We start from the raw sequence: 24,867 nt of genomic DNA on the forward strand, positions 1-24,867 counted from the left end.
ATCTATATTTAATACTTCTTATTTATATCTAAATATTCGATGTGACATAGGAGGGACTAAAAACTATACACCCCCTGCGGCCGTAAGATTTGAAAAAAAAGCGAGATCCGCTAAGCTACTAGCTGCCTGGAGAGCCCAAAAGCAAGCGGACGGATCATTGATCGATTGTTTTTTTTTTCCTTTTTTTTGGAGGGGGGAATCATTGATCGATTGGTTGCTTCAGGCAGAATCATGCATTGAACGGTGCGGTATGCATGGGCCGTCGTCGCGAAAAAGGCCCTACCTCTCTACGAAAATGATCACGCGCTAGCTGTTTCGGCTTTGTTTCTTTTTTTTTTTTCCAGTTTTTCATTCACACGGTGGTGGTTTATATATTATATTGATCAATCAAGCAACCAGCGGCGCGCAGGTTGCTGCGCCACATCGATTTGGCTTGGAGTACCTGTATAGGAGTATCTCGATCGATGACGCACGCCGGCCGCGCATGCTTGCCACCGTGGAGCATGCAGCCCCTGTCGACGCCGTATCCGTATGGAACATGCATGGTGTCCTGTCTGCACGTCAGCAAGTTGTTGGAACTTCAGATACTCGGCTTGTTCGGGAGGCCGTATCGTATCGTGGATTATTTACTGTTGGCTGGTTTGGTGTGAGAGAAAAACACTGTTCCTGGCTGCAAATTTACGATCGTTTACGAGTAAACGAACAGGCTGTATATAGATAGGGCGGATAGATTATAGACAGGGCATGGGCGTACACGTACGTATGCTTGGATCTTGATTGCTTGGGCCCGATGCGGCTGTCTTTTGATCGATCGATATCGGCATAGAGCCATAGACTAGGGAGCAAGCTAGCGAGGACATCAGATCGAGATACTGGTATATTATATATCAAGAAAGACGGAAAAGTCGAACGCCAAAACAACCACGACCCATCAAATACGTACAGTACAATGGAAAAGCATTCGCAGACCAATGCTGCACGTGCACGTATATATTGCATCTTCACACGCAACAGACGACGAGACCACACCAGCGCTGCGGAAACGGCGGTTAACAGAGAGACAAATCAACCACGCGACACAAGCCAGCTCGATGGATCCGCGAGATGCTATAGAGCACTGCACGTCGCCGCGCGCGTTAGCTGGGCCGGATGCATGCATGCTAGCGGACACCCGGAAAAGAATAATCAAAGCAAGAGGACAAGGAAGAAAATTAAAGGATTAGGGCCAGAAGGAAGAACCGAAGCCAAACCATGAAAGGCAGGCAGGGTGCGGTGAGGATCGTGGTTCGACTCCGACTCAGGCGGAGGAGGATCTGGAAGCCAAGAGAGGTGGCCGGCCGGGGATGGCGTAACTGGGGTGACACGGACATCAGGCTTTTGATCACTGAAGGAAGCATAAACAACATGTTGGTGGTAAGCTAATGAAAGGACTGGTGCTAATCTTTTGATAGCTCAGGAAATGAAAGCTCACTAATTAACGAGATGATGAAAGCTCTAATTAACATGTGCAAAAATGGAGAGCACCTCTCAAAAAAACATGTGAAAAATAAACCCCTAATGAGAAGAAATATGCACAGCTGTAATTAAACAATCTAATCACACCTTGCTGACCAACCAGATCAGGAACAAGCTTTAGAATAAGCTGCTAAAAATGGGTACTGAACCTGCAGAAAACGTAAGTGGCAAGCCCTTGTGCAGGGCCATGGCTGACCGCCGGTTTGGCATTTCGTCAGGGACCTTGTAGGCACTGCATGAAGTCATCATGTATGTAGGACTGAAAGCACAACAGCTGTCAACTAGTGCTGAAACCTAGTCCAAGTAGCCTGTAACTGCACAAATAAAACTAGCAAGCAATCTTTATCAGATTTATTTGTCATATATAATATCATGCAGAAATTAAACTGTGTATAAATACTGGATTTAAACAAGCTCTACTCCACATGGTGAGAAAGTTTTAGTACTCCCTCATACGTACTTAGATACTTTTAGCAAAAAACAGCTACTGCAATACTCTAACCAGCAAAGTGAATACTGTGCTTTCTTTGCGTATGTGCTTTCTGTTAAAACAGTAGATCGTACTAGGGATAGGGATAGATCCGAGGGGTCCTTGCTGTTGAATAGCATCACGAAACCTAGAACATCTACTAGAGCATGTAGAACGAGAGAAAAAGAGGGAAGGAAGATGGTGTTGAACCTGACACCGCAGAGGGGGAGGGTTTAGTGGACGCCATGGAGTCGATGTTTGCGCTAGGGCAGCGACGGTCGGTGAAGACGGCTTCGGAGATGCGCGGTAGCGACCGGCGGTGAAGACAGTGTCGATGGAGCGGGCGGCGCGGCTGGTGGCTTCCCGTCACTGGCTGCGCCCCCCTCTGATCGGATTAGGGTTTAGGTGTCGGTGGGGAGCTCAACTCAGGTCAACCTCGTGATTAGAGCCGCCGGCCCCCACCTCTTTTTATAGCGCAGGGTGACAGGGGCCCTCCAGCCATGGTGGGCTGGACGCCCCCAATCAGGGCGCGAATCAAAGGCCCAACTGGGCCGTTGGGTCCTGTTCGGATTAGAGATCAATCTAACAATCTCCCCCTTGATTTCTTTCTATCTTTTACTTTCATATCATTTACTTTTGTTCATTCCATTACAGATTAGCGCATAGAGTATGTCTCATTGTCACGGTCCATTGCCGATAGATTTAACAGCTACAACACACCACTCTGTTCTGAAATAGATACTTATCTTTGGGCCTTCTTTTATCCAGAAATTATAGGCTTTCCCTTAAACCCATGTCGAGTACATGTTCTCTGAACACGTTGGGTGGTAAGCCTTTTGTAAGCGGATCCGCGAGCATCTTTTTGGTTTTTATATGCTCAAGACTTATGACTTGATCCTGGACTTTATCTTTCACAACATAATACTTTATGTCAATGTGTTTGGCAGCACCACTTGACTTATTGTTGTGAGCATACTGTACTGCCGGATTATTATCGCAGTATAACTTAGTGGTCTATAGATGTCGTCAACCACCTTTAAACCGGGTATGAACTTCTTTAGCCAGTTCACCTGCCCCGTTGCCTCATAACACGCTACAAACTCGGCATACACTGTGGACGATGTAGTGACGGTTTGCTTTGAGCTTTTCCATGAAATAGCTTCCCCTGCGAGAGTGAATCCATATCTAGACGTGGATTTTCTATCATCTCCCGCATAATCAGAATATGAATATCCCACCATATGGAGTGAATCAGATCTTCTATACGTCATCATGAGGCCTTTCGTTCCTTGCAAATAACGCAAGACTTTCTTTACCAATTTCCAGTGTTTTGTTCCAGGATTGCTCTGGAATCTGCCAAGTAACCCAGTAACAAATGCCAAGTCAGGGCGCGTACATACTTGAGCATATTGTAAGCTTCCGACAGCTAAAGCATATGGAACCACTTTTATTTGATTGATCTCATATAGGTTCCTAGGGCATTGAAAATCTCCATATCTGTCGCCCTTGACTATAGGAGTAGGTGAGGGACTACATTTGTGCATACTGAATTTCTTTAAGATCTTTTCTATGTATGCCTTTTGTGACAGTCCTAATACCTTTTTACTTCTATCTCGGTGAATCTCGATCCCTAGAACGAACGAAGCTTCACCAAGATCTTTCATATCAAATTTTGAGGACAAAAACTTCTTTGTCTCCAGTACTAGACTAACATCACTACTAGCAAGTAAGATATCATCCACATACAGGACAAGGAAGATAAACTTCCTATTTTTAAACTTTGTATAGACACAATTGTCCTCTACATTCTCTTTAAACCCAAAATTTCTTATTGTCTGATCAAACTTTAAGTACCCATGTCTTGAAGCTTGTTTAATCTATAAATAGATTTCTTTAGGCGGCATCCTATTCATTCTATTCCTTCCATGACAAAACATTTCGGTTGTGCCATATAAACATTTTCCTCCAAGTCCCCATTGAGAAATGTCGTTTTTACATCTATTTGATGTAATTCTAAATCGTAATGTGCCACTAATGCCATTATGATTCTGAAGGAATTCTTATATGAGACTGAAGAAAAGGTCTCATTGTAATTAATCTATTCTCTTTGCGTAAAGTCTTTTGCCACAAGTCGTGCTTTATATCTCTCTATATTCTCTTGAGAGTCAAGTTTTGTTTTATAGACCCATTTATAGCCTACTGTTTTGACTCCTTTAGGAATTATCTCTAAATCCCAAACTTTATTGGCATTCATAGATTTCATTTCATCTTTCATGGCCTCAAGCCACTTTGATGAATGATAACTTCTCATGGCTTCTTCAAATGAGGTGGGATCATCCTCCATTTGAAATTCCTCAGTGTTGTACACTTCATAATCAGCAGGAATAGCTGATTTTTTAACTCTTTGAGACCTTCTAGGGACCTCCACATTTGGCACATCTTCTATTTGAGGATGTTGTTGCTCCCCCTCATTTGTGGCAATAGGTTCTACAGGATCCTGAAGAATAAGTTTCTCATCATCATTCATTGTTGCCATGGGCGGAATGATAACAACAAGTGCTGGCACCACAGTATCTTGTATTATCGGTGCAGCGATAGCAGGTAGTGAGAAAAATGGCTCATGAATCATCGGAGTGGGCGCATACACCCGCTTCTCTTCAAGGTTAATTTCTCTCCCCCTCATCATTTCATCCTCTAGGAAGACAGCGTGTCTCGTTTCCACAAACTTTGTATGTTTGTCTAGACAGTAGAAACAAAAACCTTTTGACTTTTCTGGGTAACCAATGAAATGGCAACTCACTATTTTGGGATCTAGCTTCCCAATGTTTGGGTTAAATACTTTAGCCTCAGCAGGACTCCCCCACACACGTAAGTGGTTTAGTAAGGGTACTCTTCCTGTCCACAACTCATACGGTATTTTGGGCACCGACTTACTTGGTACTCTATTGAGAATATGAATGGCAGTTTTTAATGCCTCCATCCACAGGCTCATCGGTAAGGTGGAGTAACTTATCATACTGCGCACCATATCCATCAAGGTACGACTGCGTCTTTCAGCTACTCCATTCTGCTGAGGTTCGCCCGGTGTAGAATACTAAGCTACTATGTCATTCTCTTGTAAGAACCTTGCAAAAGGCCTAGGAACTTGGCCATATGGGGTATGCCAACCATAGTACTCCCCCCCCCACGATCGGACCTGACTATCTTAATCTTTAAATTATGTTGGTTTTCAACTTCTGCCTTAAATATCTTAAATTTATCTAATGCTTTTGTTCTTTCTTTGATTGGATAAATGTAGCCATAACGGGAGTAATCATCTGTGAATGTTATGAATGAATCATAACCATCCACACTCTTTATAGGAAACGGACCACAGATGTCTGTGTGAATAATCTGTTGAATTCCTGCGCTTCGTTTGGCATCTTTCTTAAATTTCTTTACATACTTTCCTTTAATGCATTCTCTACGTTGTTCTAAATCTGAGAGCTCTAATGGAGGAAGAATATCATTCTTAACTAGTCTTTCTATTCCTCCCTTGAAATATGGCCTAAACGACAGTGCCATAATTTCGACAATGCATCATGAGCTCTCTTTCGTTTTCTGTTTACATCCGCAGACGAGGATACATTCACATTGTCGCACGCAACGTTCCCATCATCGCATACAACATTCACATCATCACGTAGTGATAACAAATAAAGCTCATTTTGTAAGATAGCAAGACCAACACATGCATTATTAAATGTTATCTTACATTTGCCATTTCCAAAATGGCAATCATATCCATCATTGTCCAAACATGAAACACTAATCAAGTTTCTCTGTAATGAGGGAACATAAAGAACATCTCTAAGTATAAGTTTGAAACCATCAGCAAGCTCTAGAGAAAGATCACCAATGGCTTCAACTTCTGCTCGGACTCCATTTGCAACTTTAACGTGTCTTTCGCTTCTTTGCGTAGTCTTCGTCGAATGGAATCTCTGTAAAGAATTAGCAACATGAACAGTTGCACCTAAGTCAATCCACCAAGTAGATTTTGAATACTGTACACACAGGGATTCATTTATGAATGTAATAATGTTCTCACATTTCTTTGCCATGATCATCTTTAAGTAATCAGGACAATCTTTCTTATAATGTCTCGTCTTCTTGTAGTAGAGATATTGATCTTTCTCTACTGTGAACTTTTTTTACTAAGGCTGATGCAGTATGGGACCCTTTCCCTTTGACTTTGAGGAGGAGTTAGCATTATTATTCTTTTTCTTAATATCTTTTAAATAATTGATAGATCCACTATTGGCAGCTTTCATTCTCTCCTCCTCTTGCACACACATAGCCATGAACCTCTCCATGTCTCACTTCTCGGGTTGTATGTTGTAGTTGACAACAAAAGTGTCAAACTCTTTTGGCAAGGAAGCAAAAAATAGATGGATAAGGAACTCTTCCTTGAGAGCCAGATCCATTGGTTTTAGCTTGAATACCAAATTGCTCATCCTTAGTATATGCTCTCTTATGCCACCATTACCTGAGTACCTCTCTGTCACCAACTGCTTTATTAGCTGGGTAGCATATGTCTTTGAAGAGCCAATGAACTGACTCTTTATTCTTTCGAGGTACTTAGTGATGGTGTCACACTCTGGGATTGAGCCCACAATTGTAGGCTCAATTGTGTTCTTTATCACAGCCAAACATTTCTTGTTGCAGTGACCCACTTTCTATGCTCAAGGTCATAGGACATTCTTTGGGATGCAAAATCCCTCTCTTTTGTTGCCCAAGCGGCATCAGCCTCGTTTGTCTCCCTCACCGGTGCCACAGGCTCTGTGGGACATGGTGTGGTGACTACCCAGTCCACCTCAACCAAGATGAAGGCTAGGTCAATCTTTTTCTTCCACTCCGTGTAGTTATCACCTTTGAGAGTGGGGATCTCTTTGATACAATCCATCAAGTTGTATCCGTCTGAAAATACAATTCATATAGCGTGAGAACATAAATAATAACAACAATTGTATGCCTTGATTCCAACGTTGGTCAAAATTAAAACATACAACTGTTCATACATTAAATCTACTTCACCATTGGGCAGAAATAGAATTAATGTATGACAAAGAACTCATCATAATATTGTCATTAATCAACGCTGGTCAGAATAATAACAATACTATAATCAATTAAAACATATCCATTTTCAAAATTAAATTCTTCCGTTGGTTCGAATTTAATAATGAAAATTACATCTTTAAATACGCAGTGGAAAAATAATCTCAATTTTATGAATTTTACCCACAGGAAAATTCTCTTTTCTATTTTATTTAAGCCATTTATCCATTTTCCAGGAAATAAACTTTTACTCGAAAAAGAAAAAACAAAAAAGCGATTCAATTCATACTGTTCCTTCGGCCCGGCCGGCAAAACGGCCTGGCCCACTACCGTCCACGCACTCTCCCGCGCGCTCCCCTGCGCCTAGGCCGCAACCTAGGCCTAGGCCAGGAATTCGGCCTCGCGCCCTCGCATGCCTGGGCCGCGAGTTGGCCCGATCATCTGGCGCCGTTCATTTTGGTCCGACGGACGAGCGTCGAGATCGGATGAACAAAAACCGCCGACACCGGCCTCCTCCCGAACCCTAATATCACTTTCTTCTTTGCTCTCTCTCTCTCTTCGCCACTTTCCTCAGCGTAGCGTCAGCAGCAACCGAGCGAGTCAAGTGGACAAAATGGCGATGAGAGCGAGCCCCGATGCCATTGTTGGCCCCTCGCCGGCGTGCACGCTCCCCAACGGGTGAGCGCGTCGCCGTCGAGCGGCCTGGCCACGGCACCTCTTTGGCCAGAGCCCGGCGAGCAGCGCCCTCGGCTCGGCGTTCTTTTCTCGTGCTGAAAGGTCCTAATGGCTAGAGGAGGGGTGAATAGCCTAATAAAAATTTCTACAACAACACTTAACCAAATGGTTAGACAATTATGAGGCGAATCGAGTGTTGCGCTAGCCTACTCAAAATGCAAGCCACCTACCACAATTCTAGTTTAGATAGTGTCAATTCACACAAGAGCAATGACACTACCCTATGTTAGTGTGCTCTCAAAGGCTAACTAAAGAGCCACACCAACCAAACATGCAAGCTCTCACAACTAGCTACACTAAAGAGCTTGTCAACTAGTTTGCGGTAAAGTAAAAAGAGTGATTAAGAGGGTTATACCACCGTGTAGATGAATGAACCAATCAATCACGAAGATGAATAACAATGATGACCAATCACCTCAGAATCAATGATGAACACAATGATTTTTACTGAGGTTCACTTGCTTGCCGGCAAGCTAGTCCTCGTTGTGGCGATTCACTCACTTGGAGGTTCACGCGCTAATTGGCTTCACATACCAAACCCTCAATAGGGTGCCGCACAACCAACACAAGATGAGGATCACACAAGCCACGAGCAATCCACTAGAGTACCTTTTGGCGCTCCGCCGGGGAAAGGTCAAGAACCCCTCACAATCACGACGATCGGAGCCGGAGACAATCACCACCTCCGCTCGACGATCCACGCTACTCCAAGCTGTCTAGGTGGCGGCAACCACCAAGAGTAACAAGTGAAATCCGCAGCAAAACACGATCACTAAGTGCCTCTAGATGCAATCACTCAAGCAATGCACTTGGATCACTCCCAATCTCACTATGATGATGAATCAATGATATAGATGAGTGGGAGTCCTTTGGCTAGGCTCACAAGGTTGCTATGTCAATGAAAATGGCCAAAGATATGAGCCACAGCCGGCCATGGGGCTATAAATAGAGCCCCAATCAAATAGAGCCGTTATACCCCTTCACTGGGCAAAACGCGCTCTGACCGGACGCTCCGATCATACTGACCGGACGCTAGCCCTCAGCGTCCGGTCGCCCGATGGACGCCACGCGTCACCAGCTTCAAACGCTGTTCGTTAGATTCCAACGGCTACAAAGCTGACTGGACGCTCCGGTAAAACTGACCGGACGCTGGAACCTCAGCGTCCGGTCGAGTACAGTAAGGGTCGAAACCTGGTTTTCCTCGACCGGACGCGTCCGGTCCACCTCGACCGAACATAGCTAGCGTCCGGTGGTAAACCCTAGCCACTGTACCGACAGTCAACGCGACCGGACGCAGGCAGTCAGCGTCCGGTGCTTCTGGATCCAGCGTCCGGTCACTGGACCGACGCCAGCATCATTTCAACCAACTCCATTTCAACTCTAACTTCTTCACCCTTGCTCAAATGTGCCAACCACCAAGAATTTTGCATCCGGCGCAATAGAAAATAGGCATTTCATTTTCCCGAAAGCGCCGAATCCCGCACACACCTTGTGCACATGTGTTAGCATATCTTCACAAATATTATCAAGGGTGTTAGCACTCTACTAGATCCTAAATGCATATGCAATGAGTTAGAGCATCTAGTGGCACTTTGATAACCACATTCCGATACGAGTTTCACCCCTCTTAATAGTACGGCTATCAAACCTAAATGTGATCACACTCTCTAAGTGTCTTGATCACCAAAACAAAATAGCTCCTACAAGTTATACCTTTGCCTTAAGCTTTTTGTTTTTCTCTTTCTTCTCTTCAAGTTTAAGCCCTTGATCATCTCCATGCTATCACCATTGTCATGTTATGATCTTCATTTGCTTCTCTACTTGAAGTGTGCTACCTATGTCATGATCACTTGATAAACTAGGTTAGCACTTAGGGTTTCATCAATTCACCAAAACCAAACTAGAGCTTTCACGTGCGCCGGCGAAGCAGTAGGGCTACGCAGCGGTGAGGTAGGCCACCCCTTCCCCTTTTCCCCTTTCTCCTTGCGTTCATCTGCTTTTGGATTTTCTTCTCGGATTTCATCCGATTGGGGATTAGGGTTTGGGTTTCACTGTTTATCTTCCCCGTAAAGTCTTTTACGGGTTTAGGGTTCGGCTCTTACGTTCTTAAGGCCGAAACCCTCTTCTTTTTCACCTTTCCTTAACCCAGTTAGGGTTAGGGTTCAAACGAACCCTCTGTTCTTGTTAGACCCACACTGGATCTAACCTTCTACTCCCTTTTCTAATCGGTTTACCTATTCTAGATCTAAAACCCTAAAAATCGATGGCTCTGATACCATTGTTAAAATAGTAGATCATACTAGGGATAGATCCGAGGGGGTTCTTGCTATTGAATAGCATGACGAAACCTAGAACATCTACTAGAGCATGTAGAACGAGAGAAAGAGAGGGAAGGAAGAAGGTGTTGAATCTGACACCGTAGAGGGGGAGGGTTCAGTGGACGCCATGGAGTCGATGTCTGCGCTAGGGCAGCGACGGTCGGTGAAGACGGCTTCGGAGATACGCGGTGGCGACCGGCGGTGAAGACAGTGTCGATGGAGCGGGCAGCGCGGCTGGTGGCTTCCCGCCACTGGCTGCGCCCCTCTCTGATCGGATTAGGATTTAGGTGTCAGTGGGGAGCTCAGCTCAGGTCAACCTCGTGATTAGAGCCGCTGGCCTCCACCTCTTTTTGTAGCGCAGGATGACAGGGGCCCTCCAGCTATTGTGGGCTGGGCGCCCCCGATCAGGGCGCGAATCAAAGGCCCAACTGGGCCGTTGGGTCCAGTTAGGATTAGAGATCAATCTAACACTTTCTATTGCACAAGAATAGTAGGAGAGTATATAAAGCTTTAGTTTCAGCATACTGAACAGAAGTAGAGAGATGGTACGTGTTTAAAAAATTAGTTAGCCACAAGGTTCACATTTCTTTAGACCAGACAATTTGTAGAATGAGTCATACCATAATTTAGTCAGATTTCAAGAGTTGCCGAGAGAATATAGGTACAAGTTCAACATGAGAAATGCATGACTCCTCTAGTGTAATTGCATATTTTTAAGCATAACACGGAGATACTAGTTAAACCTACAATCTTAACAAAGCACTAAGCAAGAAAATGCCCCATGAGTCTCTCGGACGGGTGTACGTACCCCATAAAGGTCGCGAGGAGATTGGCCCAGTTGCTGTGCAGCCCATGTTCAGCTGTTCGAGCCACGTTGTCCTCGCCGAGCTTCACAAGAGTAGAGGAAGGTACTGGATAGCGAAGTCATCATTTGCCCCTTCGGCCCTCATCGCGAGCTAATAATCTTTGAGCCAGTGATTGGGTCGGGTCTCGCCGCCATACTTACCGTCGTGGCTCGAAGGCCAGAAGCGCTTGCGATAGCAAGCCGCCCGTATCCTAAATTCGAACGACTGCATACCAAAGTGGTAGTAGAGAGAAGGTAACAAACACTTCTCCATTTATGGAAGGTGGGAGCTAAAAAACGTGCTCTCCACTGCTCTAGAGTGGACCCAAAAGCTACGGAGCAGCAAGAGTCCGCATGTAGTCACGCGGCGTTTTTATTCACAAGCGCCCGCTTCAGTACGTCTTCACAAAAACAACAAGCAAATTAATTTTCGAATCGCACAAATTCAACATGCTCTCGCCATAGTAAAAATTCAAAAAAGTCTCTTTCTTTCTCTCTAATCTCACCTAGGACATAGCCCTCCACGATAGATTATCCCACGAAGCGAGGGAGATATTTTTGGCGTGCCATATACCATATCAAATCTAGGATAGTGATAATAACTCAGGTGAGAAAGAAAATGAGTGCACTTCCACATCACCGTTTTCTAAGACAACAATCAATGCCATTATTACCTTTGATGGCCACTACATGTATCTTATCCTTCTTTTTATCTATTTTATTTCTTATTATACCACCTAGGACATAGCCCTCCATGATAGATCATGCCACCAAACGCGAGAGATATTTTTGGCGTGCCATACCGCCATATCAAATCTAGGATTGTGAGAAAAAAAATGAGTGCACTTCCACGTCACCCGTTTTCTAAGACAACAATCTATGCCATATTACCTTTGATGGGCACTGCATGTATCTTATCCTTCTTTTTGTTATCTTATTTTATTTCTTATTACAACAGATGAGCCTGTCAATTCGACGTCAAACTTTCGCTGATACGGTTGAGGCAAGAAGATGGATCGAGATTGCATATTTAGTATTAGTACATTATTGATCGGTTGGCCTTTTGTGGGTGCAATTCAAGGCTCCAACTAACCCCAAATCCGCGTACAACTTTTCCAACCCATGGGCCATATTAGCTTTGACAAAAACAGGCCATTAATAAAGCTCTAAAATACAAGGCAAAGTGTGTGTGCCCCCGATGCAAGCAGCTAGCAGAGCAGAGATTAACGCAAGCATGCATGCATGATATCTCAAGTGCAGTGGCCATCCAGCTACCACACACCAAACTCTGCAATTATATCTGCAAATGCAATCCACATCGGCCGTGCTTATCCGGGTATGACGCGATTACGGGCCAGCTAATGGCAAATTTTTGGATAAGTATCTCACCAACTCTTTGCCAAGAAAAGGGAAGATTGCAGAAGCTGCTGTCAAGTGCAAGGTGACAGGAGAGTAGTACACTTCTTACATATAGCTCATAGCTGCTTGACATCAGGTTCACCTTTGCGTGTGCAAGGTTCAGTTGATTTGTCCAGCGATTAAGCCGTGTTTGTAAATTGTAAGCCTCCATCCAATTCCGCCGTGATGATGAGATCATCAAAAGATGAAGCCATGCATGCATACAGCAGTTCAGTTGTCAACGGATCGACTTACAGTTGGTGTGTTAGGTATTCAGAGTTCGTTTTTTGATGCATGTCGACAGCAACTAGGAAGTGTTCGGCTGGCTGGTTGCTTTAGCTGAAGGGCACTGTTCATGTGAACAGTGCCGCGTGAGTGGGCTGGCCAGCCCCAGCCGCGGCAACCAGCCAGTCGATGATGACCAATCGTCTTTCTGGCAACTTCGTTCGGATGAGTTTATCTGAAGCTGATACCAATTAACATTTCCCTGCAGACTGCAGTTGCACATGTGAGATGTCCGATGTGTGGTCTGAATCTTTCGTGCGCTGCAAATTTGCCTTTGGCTCCTGTCGTCCAGCTGGAAAGATGTGGGCCATGCAAGGCCAGGGAGGAGGGTGCGTGCATGTGGGCCCCCCGCCTGTCTGCTCTCTATCTGGGCCCAGCTTGGTGCCTGCAGTAGCGTGTTGGGATGTTGGGACCGGCTCCTCTTTTCTTTTGCTCTGAGATCATGTCGGCTTAGCAGATGCTTCTTTGGTGACTTGAAAGCAAAACAGGAAGGAAAGGGGCCGGCAGGAGGGAAGCGATAATATAATGTGCCCCGGTCAATCGACCATCAGCCTGTTCGGTTGGTTGGTTCATATCGTTGCTGATTTATAAAGAAGTACTGCTGGCTAGTTTGTGTGAGAGAAAAATATTGTTCCAGCTAAAAATTTACGATCGTTTACGACAAACCACAACCAAACGAACAGGCCGCATGGATCACGGCCTCGCCTGGGGAGCCCTGCCCAGACAGGTCGATCCGTCGTTTCCGGGTACCGATCCAAATAGGCCCCCAATGCAACTATGCAAGCAGTGGCGGAGCTTGGCCATGAATGGAGAAGGGGCCAATATAAAATGTAAGAAAATGAGGATATATTAATATTTCATTTGCAACTAAAGTAGTAAAGCTAAGACCTTTATCAAGAATTGATCTAACTTAGGTCATGGCCCACTATGACCCTCTCTAAGCTCCGCCGGTGTACGCAAGTTTCTTCACCAATTGCTGTCTATATCACTGGTACAGAAAACGTTTTCACAGGTGGTGGTAGAGGCATTTATACAGGCGGCCAAGTCCACCGCCTGTACTAGGGGTCAGTACTAATCGGCCCACAGTACAGGCGGCAGGCTGTGAGCCGCCTGTGAAAAAAGGGTTTTCAAAGGCGGCTCACTTTGTCAACCGCCTGTGTAAATAGTTATTTACACAGGCGGCTCACTTTGTCAGCCGCCTGTGAAAACCCATTTTTCACAGGCGGCTCACTCTGTGTGCCGCCTGTGTAATTATTTTTTTTTATTTCAAATTTTAATATTTGCCTCCACACTGTACTATATTTGTCATATATATATATATATATATATATATAAGATATGCAAACATGAACCATAAAATTGCATCATACATACAACACATATAAATATTACAGATGTGTACACATGAAATCAAACATCAAGCATAAAATTACATATAATACACGTCATTTCATGTTATGAGTTCAACCATTTGGTGTTTACATGTCATTTCGTTTCAAGTTTAGACCTGCTAGGTCTGTCAGCGCTCTAAATCTTTCACTTGCTAAATCACCGGCTTCATCAAAATATGATCCGATACTTGGAATTATTTCTCTCATAATAAAACCGCACAAGTCTGCTACTATATCTTCCATAGTTTTTGGAGTGAATGGCACGTCGTTTCCTTTGCTTCTCGGCTGGAAACAAAGTTTAAAAGCATCATTGACACATGTCCAATATTAATATTTCCAACTTTAATGAGAAAACTTCATACATAGATATTTTTACCATATTTTTGTCCCTGACGTATCGTCCCCGCTGCCTTATGAACTCACACACATAGTATCCACAGTAGACCGATCCAGGTGGTTGCTTGTGGCACTATGTAATTAATGAGCAAAAGATTAAACTAAAATTGTCATGCCTTGTGTATTATTTATATGATGATATGTGTTCGGACAACTTACCGGATAATGGTGTTGTATCGTCAATGGCACACTAGGATCTGAGCGGGCGACGTCGACCGGTCCTTTTTGCTTCTTATAAAACCGCCATGCCCTGTAGATATCGAATATAAAACACTATAGTTATTTAGAAACTCTAATTCATATAAGTACGGATGTGGTTGCATGTTGGCTCACCTTTCTAAATGAATCGGGAATGTTTGATACGACAGAGGAGGATAATGTAAGGAGTCTAGGACAAGCACCTTCCCTTCGAATGGATAAATATAAAAAACAATCCAATGGTCACTGCATGAATAAACGAGTGAGCGACACATGTACTTAGGGTTAACACGATAATTTGAAGTACGTATACGAGGTCACGCTTACCCAAAGTTGTAGGGTGCCAATATAAAATCCCTGTACTTATATCTCAGCATTGCTCTACCGAGATAGAGGGCATATTTGTCCTCGTATTTTCGTTGCAATTCCTTTACAGCTTCTGCAACTTGTTCTGGTGTTTTGTCCTTCTCTATCTTTGCTCTATCTTCATTTGTAAGTACAAATTTGTGCATATTTTCTTGTAACCTGATTGGACTCAGGTAACCGACCATCGATCCTGTAGTTAACGACATACAACATCCACATATTAGAGTTTATCACATTCCAAATTTAATAATAACAATGTGTGTGCATGAGTGATACTTACAGGCACCAGATTGTAATGAGTTGGACGTCAAGTTTCCTATAGTTCAACAGCAGGTGCATGTCCTCGAAGGTAACAAATGCCCTACTTTTATCCTTGCCAGTAGCAAACACGTCTGCTGGTATGTCAACACTAACTGCATGCAGGCCAGCATTCACTGCTCTCATGTACCAGTCATGAAACCTTTTTATCGTCCATGGACCCTTTTCAAGCACCGTCCATTGCAGCATAGGCCTTCTGGGCACATAGTTACTGGGGACATTGACATAATCATCAACCGTTGGCTTTCTTATATCCTTAAGGGTCAATGGTGTATTTGATGGCGGTTCGACATGTACATCGCCACTTGGGGCTTCCTTTGTTGGTGGCACGGCTTCAGTTGCTTGGCCGGTGGCTTCCTTATTCTGTGACGGTTCGTGCTCAACGACTCGTGTCGTCCGTTGCTTTCCAATCCCTTTCAGAAATAGAACTGTGCCTGCTGCTTTCCCCTTTTTTGGCTCATAGGGAGAAACCAATTTTGGAATTGGAAATTTCTTTGCCTTCTTGGAGGCCGATGCTTGTGGGGGAGTTTGCTCTGCTTCCTTATGCTTTGGTGGTGGCGGGGGAGTTTGCTCATCTTCATTCTGCTTTGGTGGTGGCGGGGGAGTTTGCTCTACCTCCTTCTCTGGTGTTATGTCCTTCTTGGCTGGCGGAGTCTGCTGCTCAGGCATGTTCTTGGCTAGCCCCTCGAGCTCATCCAACGAGAATGACATATCATGTATTGGGGATGACGACGGTGGCTCATAAATATACGGGGATGCTGGGGCATGCATTGGCGATGCTGGCTGTTGACTTGTTTCGGCCTCTTGGGATGCTTGATGCACTGGTGGAGAGGGTGCTATTGGTGGATCAATCAACCTTACGTACCGTCTCGGCCATTGTATGAAGTTCTTGATTGCTTGTCCAAGCTTCTCTATACCCTCAGAGGTCGGGATGTCGATGAAGTCGTCTTCATATCCACTCTCGACCGTCAACACTTCCACCCTATAGTATGCATCTTGCATCTCGACACCATGGAACCTACGTCCAGGGATGGCATTGCCTGTGGCCACTTGCTTTGTATGCTGATTCCTAAGGCCATATCCAATTAACAATGAGCAAGGCCAAGGTTTATCAATATTGTCAACTGGATAATGGTCCTGATTTGATGTTGACGCTATACTGCTTGGAAAGGGCATAGATTGTGTGGCCATCTCCTGGCTACCCAAGGGTTGAGCTGGGACATGCTGCATATATGAAGGAGCTTGTGATGACATCTGTTGAGCAGACACTGCTCCCGCCAACCGCTTCATCACTTCAGGATCAGGGTTTTTAACGAAGTCTTCCATCAAATCCCTAAATTTTTTGGTAGCCTGCTGCTCAAAAAAAATCCTTCATGTGCTCCTTATGTCGTTCTCTTTTCTTATACATGCCTTTCCACTCTTCACCAAACCCTTCTTTCCAGGTGGTTCTAGATGAGACGCCCCGTACACGACCTGGATGCTCAGGGTTACCTACAACATGATATTTAATGTCAGTGTCGATTTCTATTTTACTCGAACAAAATGGAAAATATAATTTTGTTACCTAGAGCATGGGAAAGACTGTCCCTCTCCCTCTATGACTTGAAGGCACCTGTCTTTTCTAGGTTTGTTGCTTCCAAAACCTTCTCGGCAACTGGCTTGATCTCATCGGGACAGGAGATCTCATCGCTCTCAGTGTTTGCCTTCCGAGCGCGAAGCCAATTCGCACTTCGTTCTGGCACTATATCTGTCAATGCCAACTTGCCCTCTCTCCTCTTTGCTTCGTCTTCTGCCCTCCATTTAGGAATCTTGGTCTTGTAACCGCCAGTGCCGAGGTGGTGGTGGTACTTGTTCTTCTTCGCAAGTCTTGAGGCGGCTTGGCTCTTAGCCTTGGAGTCGTCGGAGTTTTTTATGACACTAAAATGTGCCCACTGTTCTGCTGTGATAGGGTACCGCTTCATTGGGTCCCGCCCCTTCTGCAGCCACTTTTTATTCATATCGTGCCTATAGCCCCGGAATGATATTGCTAACTGCTTCATGACATGATCCTTGACCAAACCTTCTGTTCCCTCCGGGAAAATAAACTTAGTGCACAATCGAGTCCAACAATTCTTCCTCTTTCCTTCCGGCACCATACTCCAATCACTCCAGGTGATATCAAATTCTTCCTTTACTAACTATCCAATGGCGGCCCTAAATTTGGGTAGCGCCTCTAGAGGTGCTAAGGGCTCTCCGCTCGGGCTAATCTCTGTAATCCTATAAACTTCTTCTGGAAATCTATTCCTTCCTCTATCTCCTCGTGCCCGATCACTCTTTTTCTTTGTACTTCTTTGCTCGGAGGATGTCCCGGTCGTTTGAGGTGCCGTGTCCTTATGAACATCTTGTGACTCTACCTCCATTTCGGCAACAACTTGAGAGAACACCTCCTGTCAATTCAATTGTTAGGTACATACATACACATGCATTATTCTCTCGTATAGACAATCTACGAGCATATATACCTCATCATCATTTGGCTCATCTTCAGGCTTGTAATTAGGGTCACGTTCCAACTCAAGACGGGCCTTCTTAGCTCTAGGAGATTCACGTGGTGATACGCTCGGGCTCCTATAAGGTTCGGATCTAGAGGAGTCAGATCCCCGTGTACCTATCTGGGCATCAGCCTGCTCAGCATTTGATGGAGTACTCATCTGCATGAAATATAAGTATAACCACGGAATATAAGTATAAACATGGAATACAAGTATTAACATGAATTACATAGCCTAATCAATTAGCGAACCTATTATTAACAAACCTAATTAACTAACACTAATTTGCAAACCCTAAATAATGAATATTAAATAGGAAACCCTATTTAACAAACTAATTATTATTTCACAAACCCTAATTATGCATGAAATATAAGTATTAACATGGAAAAAACATAGCTAAATTATGGAAAAAAACCCTAACAAAAAACATAGTAAGCCCTAACAAAAAAAATAGCTAATTACTAACAAAATTACCTAACAAACACTAATAAAACATTACTAATTAATTAAAAAAAAGGCAAGGCGGCCTGCCAGGCCTAGTAGGCCCAGCAAGGGCCTGCCAGGCCCAGCAGGCAACGCCGCCGGCGCTGGAGGGGCGCGCGCGCTGCGGCGCACATGGCAGCCGCCGCCGCACCGATCGGAGCCGCCTCGGAGCGGAGCTCGGCGGTGGCGGGTGTGCACGGCCTACCTCTCGGCGTTCCGGCGAGGTCGCGGCGGCGGCGCGTAGGCCGTGCACGGTGCGGCAGCTGCTGGCGGCGGCGGCTCGCTGCGGCGGAGCGGAGCTCCCTCGGCGGCGGCGTGGAGGCGTGCCGGCGGAGTGGAGGTCCCTCGGCGGCGTGGCGGCGGTAGCTCACGACGGTGGCGGTCCGGCGAGCGGTGGAGGAGCGGCGGCGGATTTCGGCAGCCTGACGGCGTCCAATTTCTGAACTCGCGCCTCCGGGACTTAGAAATTTTCGCGGGCCACGCGCGGGAACTTATATTGGAGCACATTAGTACAGGCGGGCCATATTGACCACCGCCTGTAAAAATCTTTTCACAGGCGGGCGTCATTGACCGCCGCCTGTACTAATATATTAGTACAGGCGGCTGTTAATGAGGGCCGCCTGTACTAACGGCCCTCATCAACAGCCGCCTGTACTAATATATTAGTACAGGCGGCGGTCAATGACGCCCGCCTGTGAAAAGATTTTTAATTAAAGGTTTGTTAATTAGGGTTAGTTAATATTTCATGTACCTAGGGTTAGTAAATAATATAGAATCCAAAGGTATACAAGAAGGGGAAAGAGGTTTTAATTAAGATTTGTTTAATTAAGTTAGAAAATAATATCATAGTCCAAAGGTATACAACAAGGGGAAATGTAAACATCTTGCTTAATAAGAAAGAGTAGCATTAGGTACAAATGATAAGTGATACATTAGTTACATGATAAACAATCTAGCGTGCTACAGTCCTTCCTTGTCCATCATGGCGCACCCAGGGCAAAGAGGTTTGCGGGATACTTTTCTCCACATTTTCTATCTTTTCTTCAAACTTTGTAAAAAGAGACATCTCGCTGAACTGGTTAACATCCTCTAAATCCATTACACCATCAACTCCTACAATTTGTTGCTTTCTAGGGATTGCTACGTGCTTTGGCTTTTGGGTACTTTTCTTTTCATTCGTAGATAGAATTTGTTCCACATAGAACACCTGTGCAGCACGGTTAGCAAGGATCCACGGATCATCTTTGTAACCTACTTTACTTAGATCAAGAACTCTTTGGCCATAGTTATCCACAGTGACATGTTTATCTTGAACCCATCGACATCGGAACACTGGAATCTACAGGCGTGGACCATATTCAACCTCCCATATGTCATCAATGAATCCAAAGTATGTAGTTTCTTCACCAGTTGTTTCATCTACAGCCTCACATCGAACGCCACTATTCTGTGCCATGCGCTTGGTGTCCCTAAAACTGGTGGAAAATGTGAAGCCACTAATGTCATAGCTCTGCCATGATATGACCTGGCTTGATGGTCCAGATGCTAAAATCTTGATGGTTTCTGATTCATCTGTCATGTCCAAATTCTTTAGCCATGCGGTGAACCGACGCTTGTGTTCCTTGTGTACCCAATCATTTGTGCATCCTGGATTCTCCTCATGAAGCTCTTTCATGTGCTGCTTGGTGAATGGGTCCATTATTATGAGTTGTTGTAGTATGCTATAATGTACCTCTAGGACTATGTTGTAATCTGGCGGGATGAATGATTTCCGTCCCATCCTCCCTCGTCCACCAAGCCTTCCCTCATGTCGCAACGGAGGCAAACCAATTGATACCTGGTCTTTTAGGAGATTATTACATAATGGTCCTCCAGACTCAATGGCCTCTTCTGTAGTGTATGCCTCTATCATGGAACCCTCCGGATGAGCACGATTTGACATATAGCCATTCAATATTGACATGAAACGCTCATACGTCCACATTTCATGGAAATACATGGGGCCCAATGCCTCAATTTGAGGCACCAAATGAACAATAAGGTGTACCAGGTTGTGTAGGTCCAGAAATAAGAATGGTTAGCAAAAGATATTTTCTTTTTTGACACAACCATGAAGGAAGGTTGTATATTGTCATGATCACTGGCCATGTGCTGTGCGTGCTGCTCCTCTCGGCAAATGGATTCATTCCATCAGTACTCAGAGCAAACCTTACATTTCGTGGATCCTCGGCAAAGTCTGGATATTTCTTATCGAATTCTTGCCATTGCTTTGCATCGGCTGGATGTCGTAACTTTCCATCATCTTTCCTTTCATCAGAAGCATGCCAGGTCATAAGTTCCGCATCATCAGGGTTTGCAAACAAACACCTCAAACGATCAACCACAGGGAGATACCATATCACCAATGCAGGAATTCTTCTCAACGCATAATAGTCCACTTCGATATTGCTAGTGGGCTTTGAACGTTTGTCTTGTTGAGTCTTTGTTTGCGTCTTCTTTCGCTTCCTCCCTGAAGAAACAGAGGCTGCATTCTCTTCCTCTCGATAATCTTTATTCGTCTTGTACCTACTAGCACCACAGTTTGGACAACTGTCTAAGTCTTTATACTGATCACCCCGATATAGAATACAATGATTTCTACATGCGTGGATCTTCTCAACACCCATCGTAAGTGGACTGACTAGCTTCTTTGCATAGTACATGTTAGCAGGCACTTTGTTCTCCTTAGGAAGAAGGTCTCCAAGTACACGCAATAAATCATTGAAACTAGCATCGGACCAACCATATCTAGCCTTAATCGTCAAAAACTGAAGAACAGCCCGTAGTGTCGACCACTCTTTGGTACAACCTTTCGACTCGTCGTACAAAGGCTCTTCTGCTGCCTTCTTCAAGGCTTCCATTCGCTTCATGAAGAATATTGATGGATCCGCACAACGGTTCATTATTGCCTCTAAGAAATCTGCATCTTCAGTGGCATCAGTGTTAACATGCTGAGTTTCATTAACATCGGACGTAGAATTATGAGTTTGATTGACATCTGGCATAGCATGATGGGTTTCATTGATATCTGGCATAGCATCACATTCATTGAGATATGGCATTGGACCCTCCACATTGATGTTACTTGTAGTGTTGTCAGTTGTCCGCATATAAGGTGTAGAACTACCCTCACCATGTTTTGTCCAAATCAAGTAGTCCTCCACAAATCCTCTGCAAACCAGATGAGAAGTGATTGCTTCCACATTGTCAAATACCACAATATTTTTACAGTCTGCGCATGGACAACATATGTGCTTCGCCTTTGTTCTCTGAGCATGTATCTTCATGGCATCAATAAATTTTTGGACCTCCACTACATAAGATGGGTCTAATCTTGATAAGTTGTACATCCATAATGACCTCTCCATATTTATCTGTAATTAGTTAGGAAAATATTGTATGTCACTCTAAAAACAAAACGAAAATAACCCCTCATAACTAAGATTCTATCCTCCATCAATTAAATAGATATGAAAACCTACCTATTACAGAATTTACAAAATAAAAAATTTAAATAATTATTTAAACTCATTTTTATAATTATAAGAATTAATTAAACAGAGATGGCATCTTGATTAACAAACCCTAAGTATAAGCAAAAATAACAAACCCTAATTAACAAACCCTAAGTACATGAAATACTAACTAACCCTAATTAATAAACCATTAATTACTAACTAAATTAATTAACTAACCCTAAGTACATGAAATATCTAACCCTAAATAATAAACCATCAATTACTAACAAAAATTATTGAAAAACCTAAGGTACATGAAATAATAACTAACCCTATTTAACAAACCCTAAGTATAGACAATAATAACTAACCCTAATTAACAAAACATTAACTACTAAATTAATTCATAAACCCTAAGTACGTAGATTAAAAAACTAAATTAATTCACAGTTTATAATTACAGGAAATAAGTATAACAATTGACAAGACTTTATAAAGTGTTAATCATTATTCTATTACATAGATCTACTCATAAGAATTCTAAAAAGTATTTATTTTCTATAATCCGAGCAAGATACAATTTACTATGAATTTACAAAAAAAAAGCTAAAACTCTCTCCCTTGCCCTAGCTATGAACCCTAACCCTAACCCTAGATTTAGAGCACCTCCAATACAAGAATTGAACCAAAGAATCACTAAAAAAATGACGGCAACGACACTAACTAACCTTTTGGAAGTTTCTCACCAAAGAAATGAAGTTCAAAACCTCCCCCCTTGGAATCGCCACTTCTCTATCCGCCACTGTGCACACAGCACGCGAGTAACTGTTCTTGTCTGGAGGTGGACGAAGGGAATTTATAGCAGCATTAACACAGGCGGTTGGTAAGGAGGACCGCCTGTGTAAAACAATTTACACAGGCGGCTCTCCTATCTCTACCGCCTGTGTAAATACGTGTATTTACACAGGCGGTTTATAATGTCAGCCGCCTGTGTAAATGGTATTTACACAGGCGGTTGTCATTGTAAACCGCCTGTGAAAATACACGTATTTACACAGGCGGTAGAGATAGGAGAGCCGCCTGTGTAAATTGTTTTACATAGGTGGTTCTCTTGCTGGGCCCACCCTATTTTTTGTACTGGCGTCATGAAATTGTGAACCGCCTGTGAAAAAAAAAACAACGTGCCAGCAAAAATGATTTCTGTAGTAGTGTATGTGTTCTCTTAGCCCTAGCTAGATATAGGTTATAGGTCTAACTTACGCACTAGGAGTGTGAGGGGCTTAGGGTGCATCGTGTAAGTTGGTATGTGACTTCAGATACTACACCTTGTAATTGAAGGTTGAGGCATTAAAAAAAATTGTTGTGTTCAGAGTAAAGCCAGTTGTAGTATGCTGTTGGGTGAAAAACTCTAGTGGACTCTGTCCAAATCATCGAGGAAACAAAAGGCAACATGTTAGCATTTCCCAATATTTTCTGGCAGTTTTGGCCTTTGTGTTTGATCAGACCCAATAAGTCCAAGGCCATTTTAATTTGTTTGTTCGAGCTTCCTATTAACCTTGGGTCACCAAAGGCTTATTCATCGTAGATGCTAGAGCTCAATCCGCTACCGTTGGAGTTCCTTGGAGCGAATATAGAGGGAGGAGGTAGGGAGATAGATGAGCCTCTTGAGATTCTTCAGTACGGTTATTATATATGTATCGTCTTGTCATTTATCTTAGACATTTGAACGTGTACTGTGTTAATTGTATGTGGTTAAAAAGTTCTACAAACAGCATGGGTACTTATTCTATTAGTGTGGTTCACTATCGGAGACGTTCTCTTTGCCGAGGGCTTGTGGGTTTGCCGAGTGCTAGATCTCGGGCACTCGGCAAAGGGGGTCTTTGCCGAGGGCCAGCCCCAGGATAGGCCCTCAGCAAAGAAGCCTTTGCCGAGGGCCTGGCTCTCGGCAAACAAACGGCCCTCGGCAAAATAAATCTTTGCCGAGGGCCTAGCCCTCGGCAAATTAGCCCTCGGCAAATATGGCCGGATGGGTCACGACGGCCATTGGCGTTAGTCTTTGCCGAGTGCCCGCCGTCAGGCCCTCGGCAAAGATTTTTTATTTTTTTTAAATATTCTTTGCCGAGGGCCATTGGCCAGGCCCTCGGCAAAGACCCCCTTTGCCGAGGGCCAGGCTAGACCCTCGGCAAAGAGTTTTTTTTTGGTTTTTTGAATCCAATTTTTCTTGGTGCTATAATACATTATTTAAATCTCAATTTTAAAATTTGGGCCAAATTTGACTTTTTTGATATATTTCCCTAATTTATTTCTTTTCGTTGATTTTTTTCGAATATTTAAAATTTAAACTGCAGGTGGATGGAATAATGCAATTTAGTGATTCGAAAAATATTATTCATGGTATTTAGTGTATGTTGAGTCCCTATCTATGAACTCGCATCAAATTTCGGGCATCTTCTTCACGTAACATAGCGAGGAACTTGTCAAAAAAGTGTTTTTAAATTATATAAAATTCATAAGAAGTCCGAAAATCATGAAACTTGTCGAGGTGTCATGTTATCGCATGTGTAGGCTGTGGTAAAATTTTGAGAAGGTTTCGAGTAAGTTGTGACGTCGGATGCCTAAAACCCAGACATCTCCACATGTGATCACGCGAGAGACCGCCCTCTCCTTCGAGGTGAGGGGTCCTCGTCCAGGGTAGCGTCCGTAGGAGGTGACGATAGGACGACCAAGGGCAGCAGCCGCAGGAGGCAGCGGTCTCCTCCCTCGCCACGTGACGAGGTGCTAGAGGAGGAGCACGCGACGGCCACGGCCACATCCTCATCGGAGGACGAGAGGGGTCAGCAGATGGGTGAGGGAGGCGAGGCGCTCGAGGGTGAGGGAGGCGAGGGGCTCGAGGGCGACGGAGGGGGTACCGCTACCCGAACTCCCTACGAGCGAGGTCCCGCGAGCCTCCCTCCGGTTCTGCTTCCTCACAACCGCCCAGTGATTCGGCCTATGGCAAAGAGGTAAGTAACTATAGATGTTAT

The 24,867-nt window shown here is 44.1% G+C and overlaps 1 protein-coding gene across 1 annotated transcript; it reads right to left on the bottom strand.

Moving 5' to 3' along the window:
* Nucleotides 1-20,359: 20,359 nt before the first annotated feature.
* Nucleotides 20,360-21,496, bottom strand: LOC136495671 (uncharacterized). Its single transcript, XM_066491542.1, has one exon. The coding sequence runs from the start codon at nt 21,494-21,496 to the stop codon at nt 20,360-20,362; it is 1,137 nt and encodes a 378-aa protein (XP_066347639.1).
* Between the last annotated feature and the right edge of the window lie 3,371 nt (nt 21,497-24,867).

Source organism: Miscanthus floridulus, chromosome 12, assembly GCF_019320115.1.
Source record: "Miscanthus floridulus cultivar M001 chromosome 12, ASM1932011v1, whole genome shotgun sequence".
In the NCBI taxonomy this organism is placed as follows: domain Eukaryota; kingdom Viridiplantae; phylum Streptophyta; class Magnoliopsida; order Poales; family Poaceae; genus Miscanthus; species Miscanthus floridulus.